The sequence below is a fragment of the Styela clava genome, chromosome 9 (genome assembly GCF_964204865.1).
Source record: "Styela clava chromosome 9, kaStyClav1.hap1.2, whole genome shotgun sequence".
NCBI lineage: Eukaryota > Metazoa > Chordata > Ascidiacea > Stolidobranchia > Styelidae > Styela > Styela clava.
Genome location: NC_135258.1, coordinates 2,659,642 through 2,673,720, shown reverse-complemented (window position 1 = coordinate 2,673,720; position 14,079 = coordinate 2,659,642). Strand labels below are relative to the sequence as shown.

The following is a 14,079-nucleotide window of genomic DNA, read 5'->3' as shown; positions in this document are numbered from 1 at the left end:
CAAAATATTTCTCAATATAAAGAATATGGATGAATGAATGATGTGAAGGTAAGGCAGTTTTTGCAAATACTCAATATATAAATATGGATAAATAAACTATTATTCAAATCAGCAAGAGTTCAGCCTCAATATTAGATGGCAGTTATTGCAAATAGACAAAGTAGTACACAATATATGAATATGGATAAATAAACTATCATTCAAATCAGCAAGAGTTCAGCTGCAATATTAGATGGCAGTTATTGCAAATAGACAAAGTAGTACTCAATATATGAATAAATATAAATAAACTATTATACAATTCAGCAAGGGTTAGCCTCAATATTAGATGGCAGTCATTGCAAATACACAAATAGTACTCAATATATGCATATGGATAAATAAACTATCATTCAAATCAGCAAGAGTTCAGCTGCAATATTAGATGGAAGTTATTGCAAATAGACAAAGTAGTACTCAATATATGAATGAATATAAATAAACTATTACTCAAATCAGCAAGGGTTCAGCCTTAATATTAGATGGCAGTTATTGCAAATCCACAACAAGTACTCAATATGTAAATATGGATAAATAAACTATTATCCAAATTCACAACGGTTCAGCCTCAAAATTAAGGCAGTTATTGCAAATACACAAGTAGTAATCAATATATGAATACGAATAAATTAACTATTATTTCAAACAGCAAGGTTCATCCCCGCAAAAATGCATTCTTGGCAGAAAAAAAACAAATAGTTTGCAATATATATTTGGATAAAAAACTATTATTTAATTCAGCAAGGTTGCAGCCTCAAAATCGGATGACAGTATTGCAAATGCACAAATAGTACTCCATATATGAATATGGATAAATAAATTATTATTCCAATCAGCAGACTGTGTGTGTCTGTTTAGCCCTGTCTACAGATGAGAAAACGAAGTTCCTACTTCCTCCGACAGATGGGCCAATATAGGAGAAGAGATCACCCTTACATTCAATTTATATTAATTTAGACAGATATAGTAGTGCAAACATAATTCATCAATGGGAAAATTACAAGTGCAAGAGAAACAACAGTTTGTTGTTTTGAATTTCATCACAAATTTAATGAAACATTATATGGGTTTGTGAGTCACGATAAAGGATACAATTGCAAAATAATTCATATTTTTGACTTAGAAAGGCAACTATTTACGTTACATGTCAAACCACAAAATAGAAATGTGAAAGAAATTATATCTACAGTTGACAAATCTATGTGGGCATGATTGATAAAGTGCCATAGTACAATACTAGGTTACAAAAAAATATATATTTGTGTAAATAAAAAACAAGAATAATGAACTAGGGGGACTGCAAGTACAAAAATGATATTTACCAGTAAAGTACCCTCAATGTCTTAAAAATAAAAATATAAGTGCCAGTGAGCATTTGCAACGCCAAATTTGACATGGATAAATGAGTTGTATGTACAAAAAGCAATACTCGTATACTGAACTTATCATGAAAGCAATTTAAGTTTTAATAATTGGAACAGAACGATCTAATAGATTAATATTTAGTAGAATGCAACGATATACCAATTGAGCTCAACCATGAATTCTAATAGGCAGATATCCACATATCCATTACTGCTGAGGAAGCCAGAGTGACTCTCGAAAATCCATAAAATTGTGACATTTTTGGGAAGAAGTAGTCGGATGATAACAGAAACTATGGGGGTAGGTTTGCAGATGAAAAAAGATGTAGCACTAATGAAACATGACTATTATAGTTGGAGTAGATTTCTATTTGGCAAGCACAAGGAGAACTTTGAAAAGGCCAGTAACGGTGAACGAAGGCCCTGCTATATTATCTAATATTAACTGAGATAAGGTATTACCGGTAAATAGTGCAAACGAATTCATAAATAGCACAGTGGCCATGCTATATAGAACAACAGATTGTGATAAACTAATACATTCAGTATTTATCGATTAGATGTTGCATATATTTATATTTGAAAGTGCTATAGGATGATTCTATAATATCGGCGGGAATGCTATTCCATATACTTGGACCCATATTTTTAATGGAATTGTGGGATACACTTGAGCTAGTCCTGTTGACAAAATAGGCACCTTTACTTGCTAGACGAGTGTTATGTCCATGGACTTCACTACAACTAGTAAAATAGCTGTTGAAAACTTCTGGCAACATACCGTGATTGAACTGAAACATCACTTTAGCTATTTCAAATTTATATACGTCTTCAAGTTTGAAAATGTTTAGTTGTTTATATACTGGACTGAGGCGTTGTCTCAAACATGAGCCACTCATTAGCCTCAAAGCGCGGTTTTGGAGCACAGTAATTCTCCTGAGATAAGTCTTATATGCTGAGCCCCATGCCACAATTCCATATTGTAGGTGCGAGTAAAACAAAGCAAAATAAACGGATCGCAATATCTTTTTTGGTACGAAATGCCTTAATTTGGTCATTGCGCCAATAGTTCTTGACAACCTGCCTGCAAGTAGGTCTAAATGCATGTGCCAGTTTAAGTTATTGTCGAGAATGACTCCAAGGTACTTAACGGAGTCACAGGTATTCAGTATTGTGTTATTTAAGATAAATTTGGGGGTGAATTTTGAGTTTCTTAGGCTTCTGTTACAATTTATCAACAGGACTTGAGTCTTTTGAGGGTTAACAGTGAGCTGGTTTTTAGTAAGCCATTCTGATAAATTATGTAAATCCCCGTTAACCCTTTTTTCCAAGGCGGTCAGATTTTTTGCAGTGAACGTATTGCTGGTGTCATCGGCAAAAAGTTTGGTTAAGGATTCTGTAGCATTCACAACATCATTTATGTTGATCAGGAACAAAGTGGGACCAAGTACAGAGCCTTGAGGGACCCCAACAGACAGTCTTTCTTTTGTTGATTCAAAACCAAACAAATACACAAACTGACTTCTATCCTGAAGGTAACTTTTAAACAACTTATTTGCAATTCCACGAATTCCATAGTGATTTAATTTCCTAACTGGAATATTATGATCGACAGTATCAAATGCCTTTTTGAGATCCAAAAAGAAACTACAACCTAGTAAATTCTCTTCTATAATATTATAGTATTGGCTAACAATATCTAAAATTGCGTGTGATGTGCTATGTCCATTTCTAAAACCAAACTGGTCAATATTCAAGATTGAGTTTTTATCAAGAAAAGATTTGAGTCGCTTCAGTAGTAATTTTTCAAAAATAATAGAAATGCAGGGGAGTATTGATATGGGGCGATAATTAGATAAGACTTCCTTATTCCCGGATTTGTATACAGGTACCACCCTGGCAACTTTTAAATGATTGGGATAGATTCCCAGAGTCATAGAGGTGTTAAAAAGTTTGCTTATAATTGGGCTAATAACGGGCTTCAGTATTTTAATTAGATAGACTGGAATCCGGTCGTAGCCTTCTGCTTTGCCATTTGCAATTGAGTTGATAATCATTTCAATTTCTGATGTTGTAATCTCCTCAAGAAACATTGATGATTTATTAGGTCGTCTAAGGTATTCGAGAAAATCATAACTATTGTGATTAGAAAAAGTTGATGCAAGCTTTGGCCCAATTTTAGAAAAATAATTGTTGAACATATTGCAAATGTCAATTGGATCTTGAGTTGATTTATTACAATGATCATCACGCAGTGTGTCGGGATAAGATTTTTTACTTCTCCGGTTAATAATTGAATTAATGGTATTCCATGTCATTTTAGGGTCTTTTTTATGTTTATCGAAACAATTGGCATATTAATTCTCTTTAGCTCTAATCTTAATGTGAGAGAGAGTATTCGAGTATTTTTTGTACTGGCGCTTTTCAGACTCAGTGCCATTTAAAAATAATGATTTGTGTAATTTATTCCGAATTTTAGCAGAGCGCAATATACCCGTACCGGTACCCATGCTATGCTGATCAATGAATGGCGACAACTCTCTGTTATTTTCTGTATTTCCAAGTTGTGCTGATGCTCCCAATAAACTTAGTTCAGTTATAAATGAGTTCCAATCTGAGTGAACATTAATTGATTGACGAAACATGGTGTCAGAAATTAAGCTTTTCCTTGTGGAATAGTGACAACACGAATTGCGCCTATCAGACAACAAACAAGAGAGCTATGCTCAAATATATGGACACGTAGAGTCACATAATTTTGATGACGTCATAGCGAAAAAAAGTAATAGCCTTCTGGAGAAAATTTTTATCTTTAACCACTGAAAATTTCAAAGCAATTGGTCCAGTATTCGAAGAGAAAAGCGACTTTTTAAAAACGTGTCAAAGTACAAGAACAACAACAACATAATATTGAAACGATCGTTATGTCCACTACGTGTCCAATTATTGCTAATCTGATCGGCGCTTGCTGTGTCGTGCTAAGCGTTAACTTGCCTAATGTTAAACAAGTTCATGGACGCCATCTTGTGCCATATTTGGGAAACAATGGAGTCTTATGGAAAATTTTCGTCATGTTGTTGTACCGAATCGAATAAGTCAGCTGTTATAAAGGCTATAATGGAGCCGAAGGGTAAATTTTGAACTTTAAGCTATATGCTACCTGAATATATACCGCAATGAAAAATAAAAAAAATGCGTTAAATTCGACCACAAACATAACGTAGAACCATTTACGGTCATTTATTTGAAGATTTCATAGTGATACGCCAATTTGACGCTGTAAAATGTCTCCGCAACAATCTCACAATGTCATTTATTCTCCTAGCACAACTTGGAGCTGAGTAGTAGGGCATTATGGAGCTTGACAGACGAAAAATGTTCACCAGAAAATAGAAACGGCCATTGAAGCGAAATTGAGTAGGCCGGTAATTTCGACGAATTAATACAACTTTTCATCTGTGACGTCATAAGGAACGTCATTGTCAAATGAATAATTATGACGATTAGAATGGCCAACTTACTTCGGAAGCAACTCGGAACTGACAATTTAATGTACAATAAATGTAATTTGGCAAACATGAAGGGATATCAGCATGTTCGGCTAAGATTGTTCTTCAAATCGCGACCATCGAAATTTTACTACCTAAAATATTAGTGAAAATAATAGGTATGTTTCAATAAATGTGTGCGAACTTTTCATAAGGCGCCGTGTTATATGGCCGAGAACAATAGGCACAAGATGGCGTTTATTACCAACTTTCATAACCTTTGGCCGATGCTGCCAGCTACGTTTTTTGTGCTGTTTAGGGGGACGCTCGTTGCCGAGCAGGGTGCTTCAGTTTTATACTTGTTGACGTTGCGTTGACTTGTTTTAACATCTCGCTGTGTGTTAGCGTTTTTCCGAAAGTCTTTTTCTCATAATAGATTGCATACAGACTAGCTTGTATGTCTGTTATACTTTTGAGCTGCTTTGTTACACATTAGGCCTATACTTCCACACAAATCAGACGGAGCTACTTCAAAAGTGATGGTACTGGTAGACTGGATTCCTAGGCAATGGATTTTCTCATTGCACTGGAGTACACCGAGCACGATTTGCCTGATATTTGGGAGGTAAACTTTCCAGAGTAGAAGGATTACATACCTAAGAGCTATTTACGAAATGAAGTACTTTGCAAAGTAAGAGTAATGAACTGCAAAAGAATGTAATTATATGGAGGGAGCAAGCAGCTATCAATAAAAAGGAAATTTCACCCTTGATTGCGTACCAATCATGTTTTAATAAGAAGATTACAATTGAAAATTAAAAAAAGGAATAAACCTCCAAGTGTTTCGGACTCTGCAAAAATGCATGTGGAATTTGGTTACTAGATGATCGGGGTTGAAGACGGAATAGCATTTGGATGCATTCTCAGCATGGTAGACCAGAAGATGTCAAACTCGCGCCCCTCGACCACTCAACAATAATTTTAATATTTTTTATTTTTATTAAAAATGAAAATTTACAGAAGTTGATTTGTATAAATTGCAATAATGGTGATATGCAATAAATTAATATGTAAATGACATTTGGAATTCAAGGCAGACTTAAAATTTTTGAAGAAAGTTATGTCTCAAATTTACAATAAATTGGGATCTGGTCTTAATACACTGGCTTTGCAACAGAATTAAAAAAGAACCAGTTTCGTTATTCAAACTTGAATACAATAATATTTTGCTTCATTTAGAATTCCCAACGTAAGTAGGTTCAAAATATATTGCAACAACATGAGAACACAATTCCCAGCCAAGCATGCTTAGCAAGGGTACACTTTGTTTGAACTTCACCACAGCTCTTTACGTAATTGTATCATAACCATATGAAATATATTGAGAAAACATACATGATAAATAAGGTTCAATGCAAATTCTTAAATATAATATTATGTAGAACAGCGAACGAATCGTGAATTGTATAAAAATGGTGCTGATTTTAGGAATGAAAGTGATAGAAGCTTTTACAGTCGTGATGAATTGATTTTGTTTTTCATCAAATATGACATACCTCAAGCAGTTCATTCTAAATGTTCTATTACTTATGTAATCACCTTTAGACTTATAAGGCTTGAGTATGTCTCTGTTCTCTGGATTTTTGGTGACACGCAATGGCCCGGCAAAAAGTTCACTGAGACTGTTTTTCTATTCCACAGTCAGATTTAAACTTTATCATAGTTCATGTTTTTAATGTAAATATTATATAGGTAATATTGGACACGTAGTGGACATAGCGATCGTTTCAATATTATGTTGTTGTTCTTGTTATTATTATTCTCCTTCGTCATAATGAAATCGCTTTTCTCTTCGAATACTAGACCAATTATTTAAAATTTTCAGTGGTTGAAGATTGACTTTTTTGCCAGAAGGCTATTACTTTTACTTCTTTCAAAAATTTCTGTGGACTTCAAGAGATTCGTTTTTTATGTGTCATAATGAAAAAAGCGACACCTTGTGATGTGAACGTTCTGCGGACATTGGACGCCATTTTGTGTCCGACTGTACGGCTTCGCTTGGTGTGAATATATTTGTAGACTGTGATCTGATGGTACGGTTAACCGTACTGTACTGCGAACAGGCGTGTCCATTTATTTGGGCGTAGCTCTCTTGTATAGATTCTGATTCTAATACATAAAATCAAAAAAACAACGAACATTATATATGTTACACAGCCATGTCATATCGGTATTTAAAAAACTTTGTGCCATTTAACCTTGCCATTAATGTGCATATTGAAATATATACTATAATATATGATTGTTTGGAATCAACATGTTTTGTTATTTCATCATTGGAGTCTTTTGTCCCTATGCTATATTTGAAAGGTTTGTCATACTCTATTTTGTTAGGTTTTTGATTACAATTTATATTCACTTTGTGTAGTCAAGTCAGCAAAACAGACGTTTTTCAGTCTGTGATTTCGCTCCAAAAATTTGCTACTTAAGTTACAATTTCTTCTAATTTAGGCTATGGAGTATGGACTAGGTCTCATTTTAAAGGGCTTATATTACATTAATTGGACTAGGTCTTATTTTCAGGGAAACGCGGTAGTAATCAGTGGCACTAACACAACTTGAGTACCGGACTTCAGTGCTATCAGGTACTGGTACCCAGACATCCTATACAATATGGTCAGCATAGTATATATAGTACGGTACCGTACTTTTATACCTTCAAAGAAGATATTACGACATACCTGATCCAGTACACTCTAGGTGAACATTGGCACTCAATGAAGCAACAGCTCAAACTCGCGAATGAAAAGCGAAACCGCCGCGTCCCCCTGAAGTGAGGTGAAAATAGTGTCTGGCAGAAGCCGTCACGCTCCGATGGTTCGTATGAAAGTTGGTAATTGCCTGACCGTTGCCTCGCTTGTACTATATAAACGCTTTGAGAGTACCCAACCCCATGCAACTAACTTGTCCCATTATGGCGTCATATGGACGCTATTTCGATCATCTGGCTTGGGTAATGTAACGCGAAAAAGCCCAGTTTCAGTAGTTTTTAATGGATCTTGGGGCGGGTTTGCTTCCGGCAATGTGAAGCTCACCCTGGAACTGTGTGCAGTCCTTCTTTTCTGTTACCAGTGCAACTATATGACTAACCTCGCACAAGAAACTGCCTGGGTCGGATTTCCAACCTCTACCTAGCCTACAATTTATCTCCATTTCTTTCTTCTCTCGGCATCTGCTAGAAACTTGAACAGCCGCACTGTTCTGCTATTCCCACCTGTCATTTTACAGTAAAAGTAGTACAGTAACGTTAGCCTAAACGAGGACATAACTGAAAAAAACACCGGTACGCTCGGCAGACGACGCATCGGCGATGATGGAAAATGGCTGCCAATTTCAATTGTTGCGTCACAACAAGGAATTTGATCGTGACGTAATAATGAGTGATTGCACGGAAGAGTGAATAAGGGCGCTCACGTATCTTGGACATGTATGTATGTATGTATGTATGTTTATTCGTCTCGTAAAAGCAATATAAAAGAGTAAGTAATTATAAATACTGAAGACGGGATGTATGCACAAGACCATATTGGCCTAAAACACAGATGTGCGGCATACACCCCTTTTGATATATCTAAATTATAATAGGGTAAATCAAATATGTACAATATGGTCCTTTATACAGGCAGTTGTGCAAGGAGGGCTGGTGGATCCGGTAACAGGGATAAGGGTGGAGTGTACAAAACTGTTTGTACATGAAAGAAGAATGGACATGAAAGAAGAATGTACGATAAATCATAATGGTTAATCAAAACGTGATGAATCCTAGTTTGCAAGGTATTTTTTCCCTGAAATAACAAGTCGCACGAAACCGGAGCAAGACTCGCGTGTTGGCTGTTCCATATTTTGTATGGCATGACTTCTTTTGGGGTGGATAGGATAGGATAGGATTGCATATTTATCCCGGGGGAGAGGAAAGCCGATAAGACGGCTTATCCATATGGTGAACCACGGCCTCTCGTCCGGTTACCATTCCAAGTCGGGTATGGGATTAGTTATATTGTTTGTTTTCGGAAGCATGGACTTGGTGGTGGAGGAAGCCGTAACCGACCAGCGGTTACGTGAACCACCCAACGACGGCGAGGAGTCCAGCAATCCTCTTGCACATAACCATCCCTGCATGTGATTCGAACCTGCGAACCCACGCAGAGTAATTAGAGGTGCGGTGGCGAGCGTATTCCTAACGCTTAGCCCGTTGAGCCACACCGCGTGCCTAGTTCAAAGGTATGACCTCGTCCACTGAATGATCAGCCCCTTCATTTAATGATTCCAGGTTTGGCTCTGGAATTCAATTAGATACCGGTACCGGGTATTGGTTGGAGAAAAAAAAACGCGGCCATGTCGAATTCAAACTTTTAATATTCCTTGCAGAGTAGCTAACTGGTAAAAAATGTTTAGATTTGTATTATTACAGTATTACGGTACCGATTTTGTCAGCGGTAGCGTACCGGTATCAGTACTGGTCCTGTTGGTGAAATGCACCAAGCCAGCCAAGCACTCCTGCACATTTGAGCATGACAAGCTTCAGAGCTTGTATGATTGTTTGTTAGGATATGATTTACATATCTATCTTGGACGGAGGGATAGGAAAGAGGATAAGACGGCTTAACTACCGGTATATGGCGAACCACGGCCTCTCGTCCGGTTCCGGTCGATTTGGGGTGCGGTATGGGATTAGTTATCCAGTTACGGTACTCGTTTTCGGAAAGATGAACTTGATGGTGAAGGAACCCTGGTTTCACAATATTGAAAATGATGACTATAAGATATGAATTTCATATGTGTCCGGTTCATTCCAGATGCATGGACTCTATGTTGTGATGATGGAGGGGACCGTGACTAACCTGCGCACTGCATCTACGTGAAATGCATCGCATTTCCGAAGAGTCCTCCTACAAAATGCATATAGCCAATTATACAATTACGTTAATCATATTATGGTTACCAGTCCAGTCTATAACTATTTCTCTTCATTGGAATAGATATGAAATTTCTCTGATTACCGGTAAATTGTTCCAATACACGTTACACTAGGCTAGTGGTTTCCAACCTTCTTATAAAGCGACCCAAATTATAAAAAAAAATGAATATTGTAAAAATCGCGACCCAAGAATCTGCTCAATTTCTAAATTGCATGTCAAATGGCCACAAAATTGAATTACTAAGATAAAACAATCGTGGCATAGCTGCATGGACTACATACAGTACGGCACACTATCCAAATCCCAAGAATTTCCTCCATTTGGATCAATAAAACAAACACTCCATGTGTCTCACAAACGAGGGGTGTCTGGGACCACGTCAGATGCTTCATATTGCGCCATGCTTGTCTCAATAATAATCCAAAATTGCCGTTTTTTGCAAAAATCTCTCGAATGCCACAATAAATTTTTTTTTCCTTCGGTAAATCGGATTATTTTTTCCAGAGGCATTCAATGATGACGTAAGTAGATTGCGTTTTTTTGTAGTATTTTGCGCAACTTCATTATACTGTATTATTACCGATATTGAGGGACAGCAATGTCCCAGACGTCTCCCAATGGAGGGGTGTCTGATCATCTGTAAAATGGGTTTTTCTGAAACGGGACAATGTCACCCAATTTGTATAGTGTGCCGTACTGACATAAGAAAAACAGATGCTGTCAAGTTATTGAGCTGTGATACCATTAAGCAACACTTCAATACCAAATTAAGAAAGAAATTATAACTTTTGAGTTTTTGTTGGAAAACAATAGACCCAAGAAAATTTTCAGGCAATCCAGTTATGGGTCGCGACTAGACTATTCATTTCACTCATGACTATTCCTAAGGGGGATTAGTTATTTATTTTATTTTCATAATTTAGACTTATTCAAAACTAAACCATGCCTTTAGTTATAATATGTGGATTCCCTAGCAGTGGGAAATCAACCAGAGCTCAGGAATTAGTTTCTTATCTACAAGAAAACTTTCCTGATAGGGAAGTTATCAGTATTGGAGATAAGGAGTTATCTATTGATAAGAACATTGTTTACTCTGATTCAAAAAATGAGAAATCTGTTAGAGGGTCGCTGAAGTCTGAAGTAGATCGGAATTTAACGAAAGAAAACGTTGTGATATTGGATTCATTAAACTATATAAAAGGTAGGAATGACTTATAGTCGATGTTTTACTTTGATATTTTTGGCTGTATTTGAACTCCTTCAACCAAAGTTTAAGAGCCGAGACATTCGCTTACCAGTCAATGTTGATTATGGAAAAAGTTAACCAATTATTTTATTCAAATGCATAGACTTAGGGTATGGCCTACATGTTTATCCAAGGGGAGAGGAAAGAGGCTTCAGAGCTTGTGTGGTTAGAAGAGGATTTACATATTTATCCTGGGGGAGAGGAAAGTCAATAAGATGGCTTAATCATATGGCGAACCTCTGACCCTCTGTTACCAGTCCATGTTGGGTATAGGATTAGTTAGCCAGGTATTTGTTTTTGGAAGCATGAACTTTGTAGAAAAAGCTGCAACTGACCGGCAGTCTTTTCAACTATTTGTTCAAAACTATTGCAGAAGTGTTTTGTAGTCTCCAAGTCACAGAAATACGAGTCTATGAGCCTCAGCAATTTTGAAGTTTTTAATCTCAACTCTCAAGTTGAAGTATATTTCCTCTCTCTGGCAGTTAGTTGAGTCCGAAATTGTTCATTTGGTTTAGATCAGGGGTTCCCAAACTTTATTGGCCGCGGGCCAAAATTAGAATCGGAAAGATGTTTGCGGGCCGGAAGAATGTAGCGCCCAAAGATGGATTCACTTTGATTTGCCATTTTTTTTGAAACATGCTCGTTTGACTCATAATAGGGCTCAATGTTGTATTCCTTCAGAACTGGAATAATTCGTTGGCAAAGTAGACAAATCTCTAAAGTTTGATACTTTTCAATGGAGAAATACGAACACTGCCATTTATTCAAGAAACGTCAGTTTTCTGAGTCTAGTTTTCGTTTGATTTCTGACATCTTTAAGCTTTCCTATATAGGCTGATAACTAAATTACTGTCCCTTGTAATCCCAATACCGGTACCCATAATTGATATACTGGTATAATTGAATTGTTACGATAAACACATGCTTGAACTCTGATAATGACATAAATTAGCAGTATCTAGATCGCAAAAAGGTAGAAATAAAATCTGTTGAACACTATTTCACATGAGCTCGGCGCGCCATTTCGAATAGTTACGCGGGCCGGATTTGGCCCTTGGGCCCTGGTTTGGGAACCCCTGGTTTAGATGATTCGAGTAACAGAGTCCTTGAAAAAGTTGCGTCAAGTCTGACATAGTAAAGTTGGTGTCAAATTGAGCAAGATTCACTTTTTCTGGTGGTCTATTCTGAGTTTGCGTCATTCAGTTCGAATGCCATTCGAGTCACTTTGAATTTTTGAAAAAGTTTAATCGAGTTCCACTTGCTGAAGTTAGTGTTAAGTCATGTCACAGTTAAAAACATTTTGAATTGTTAAAAAAAATTGACAAGTTTTCTTAACACTGAATTTTTATAACAAAAGGTTATTTACTTGATTTATCTGACTGATCTCTCATATACAGCAGGAGCCTCGGTGACCTAACTGGTCTTGCATAGTGACCCCACAAATAATGATAACTAATGATTAGATTCGATTCGGCGCGGCGGTGTGGCTCAACGGGCTAAGCGTTAGGAATACGCTTGCCACCGCACCTCTAACTACTCTGCGTGGGTTCGCAGGTTCGAATCCCATGCAGGGATGGTTATGTGCGAGAGGATTGCTGGACTCCTCGCCGTCGTTGGGTGGTACACGTAACCGCTGGTCGGTTACGGCTTCCTCCACCACCAAGTCCATGCTTCCGAAAACAAACAATACAGTAAAACTAATCCCATACCCGACTTGAAATGGTAACCGGACGAGAGGCCGTGGTTCGCCAGATGGATAAGCCGTCTTATCGGCTTTCCTCTCCCCCTGGATAAATATGTAAATCCTATCCTATCCTATTACTGATTTATTTTCTTTTTCTGCACTTCATATTTTTCGTAATGTTGACATTGTTTGTAAAATAAAATCTCTCTCTCTCTCTTAAACAGGCTTCAGATACGAACTGTTTTGCATCACAAAGTACGCTCGAACACCACAGTGTGTTATTCACACAGATATTTCACCTGAGGGTGCCAAAGAGTGGAACAAGAATAGAGCAGAAGAAGAACGTTACAGCGACGATATTATTGATGCTTTAATAATGAGATTCGAACCCCCAGACTCGAGAAATCGTTGGGATTCGCCACTTTTTACAATCCAAGTCGGAGACACTTTGCCAGGGAAAGAAATCTGCGACGCTTTGTTTCATCAGAATACACCGAAGCCGAATATGTCGACACAAAACCCACCGTTACGGGAAACTGACTTTTTGTACGAAGTTAGTAAGCAGACTCAAGATATGATTTCGACTATTCTTACATCACAAAAGACAATGATAATTGGTGATTATGTCACAATGCCAGGGACAACAGATAAATATATCATAACACAAAATCTGACTTTGTCGCAGTTAAGACGTTTTCGACAGCAGTTTTTAACATATGTTAAGTCCGGGACTACAGCAAAAATTGAAGATATACCAAAAACATTTTTATTGTTTTTAAATAAATGTGTAGAGACTTGTTAAGTTGTAACAGTTTTTCAAGCTGTGCACAGAAAATTTGAAAGCAGTTCTATTTAGATTTAAGAGATTTTAAACAAGAAACTTTACCATCTTTATATGAACATTATGGATATTTTAAAAATTAAGTTTAACAAAATGAGATCTAGAAAGACTGTTTTTACTCGAGGCAAGGCATTTTTAATGTGATTTCGCTGCAATTGGAATGTGGGATATATGTATTCAATAAGTTTTTCTGTTTTTATAAACAGATGAAGATCTTTTGATCATACTTCAAGACTTTGACTGCCCAGAAGATAATTTGTTGAATAAATTAATTTTAAATTTTTTTTAAAGTGTAAATTTTTCAAATTTAATATTTGGTTGATATCCGGCATGTCCCAGGGTTACCTGTAATAACTTTAAATCTAATTTCTCTATCATTGTATTCGACTTCACTTCTTTGAAAATCTTCGATTTTACGCAACTCTTTTCAGACAATAG

General features: G+C 36.7%; 1 protein-coding gene across 1 annotated transcript; it reads left to right on the top strand.

Moving 5' to 3' along the window:
- The first annotated feature begins 10,774 nt into the window (after positions 1-10,774).
- On the top strand, positions 10,775-14,076 carry LOC120333632 (protein KTI12 homolog). The gene is made up of 2 exons (XM_039400974.2): positions 10,775-11,071; positions 13,025-14,076. The coding sequence occupies exons 1-2, from the start codon at positions 10,813-10,815 to the stop codon at positions 13,600-13,602; spliced, it is 837 nt and encodes a 278-aa protein (XP_039256908.2). The 5' UTR covers positions 10,775-10,812; the 3' UTR covers positions 13,603-14,076.
- The last annotated feature ends 3 nt before the right edge of the window (positions 14,077-14,079 follow it).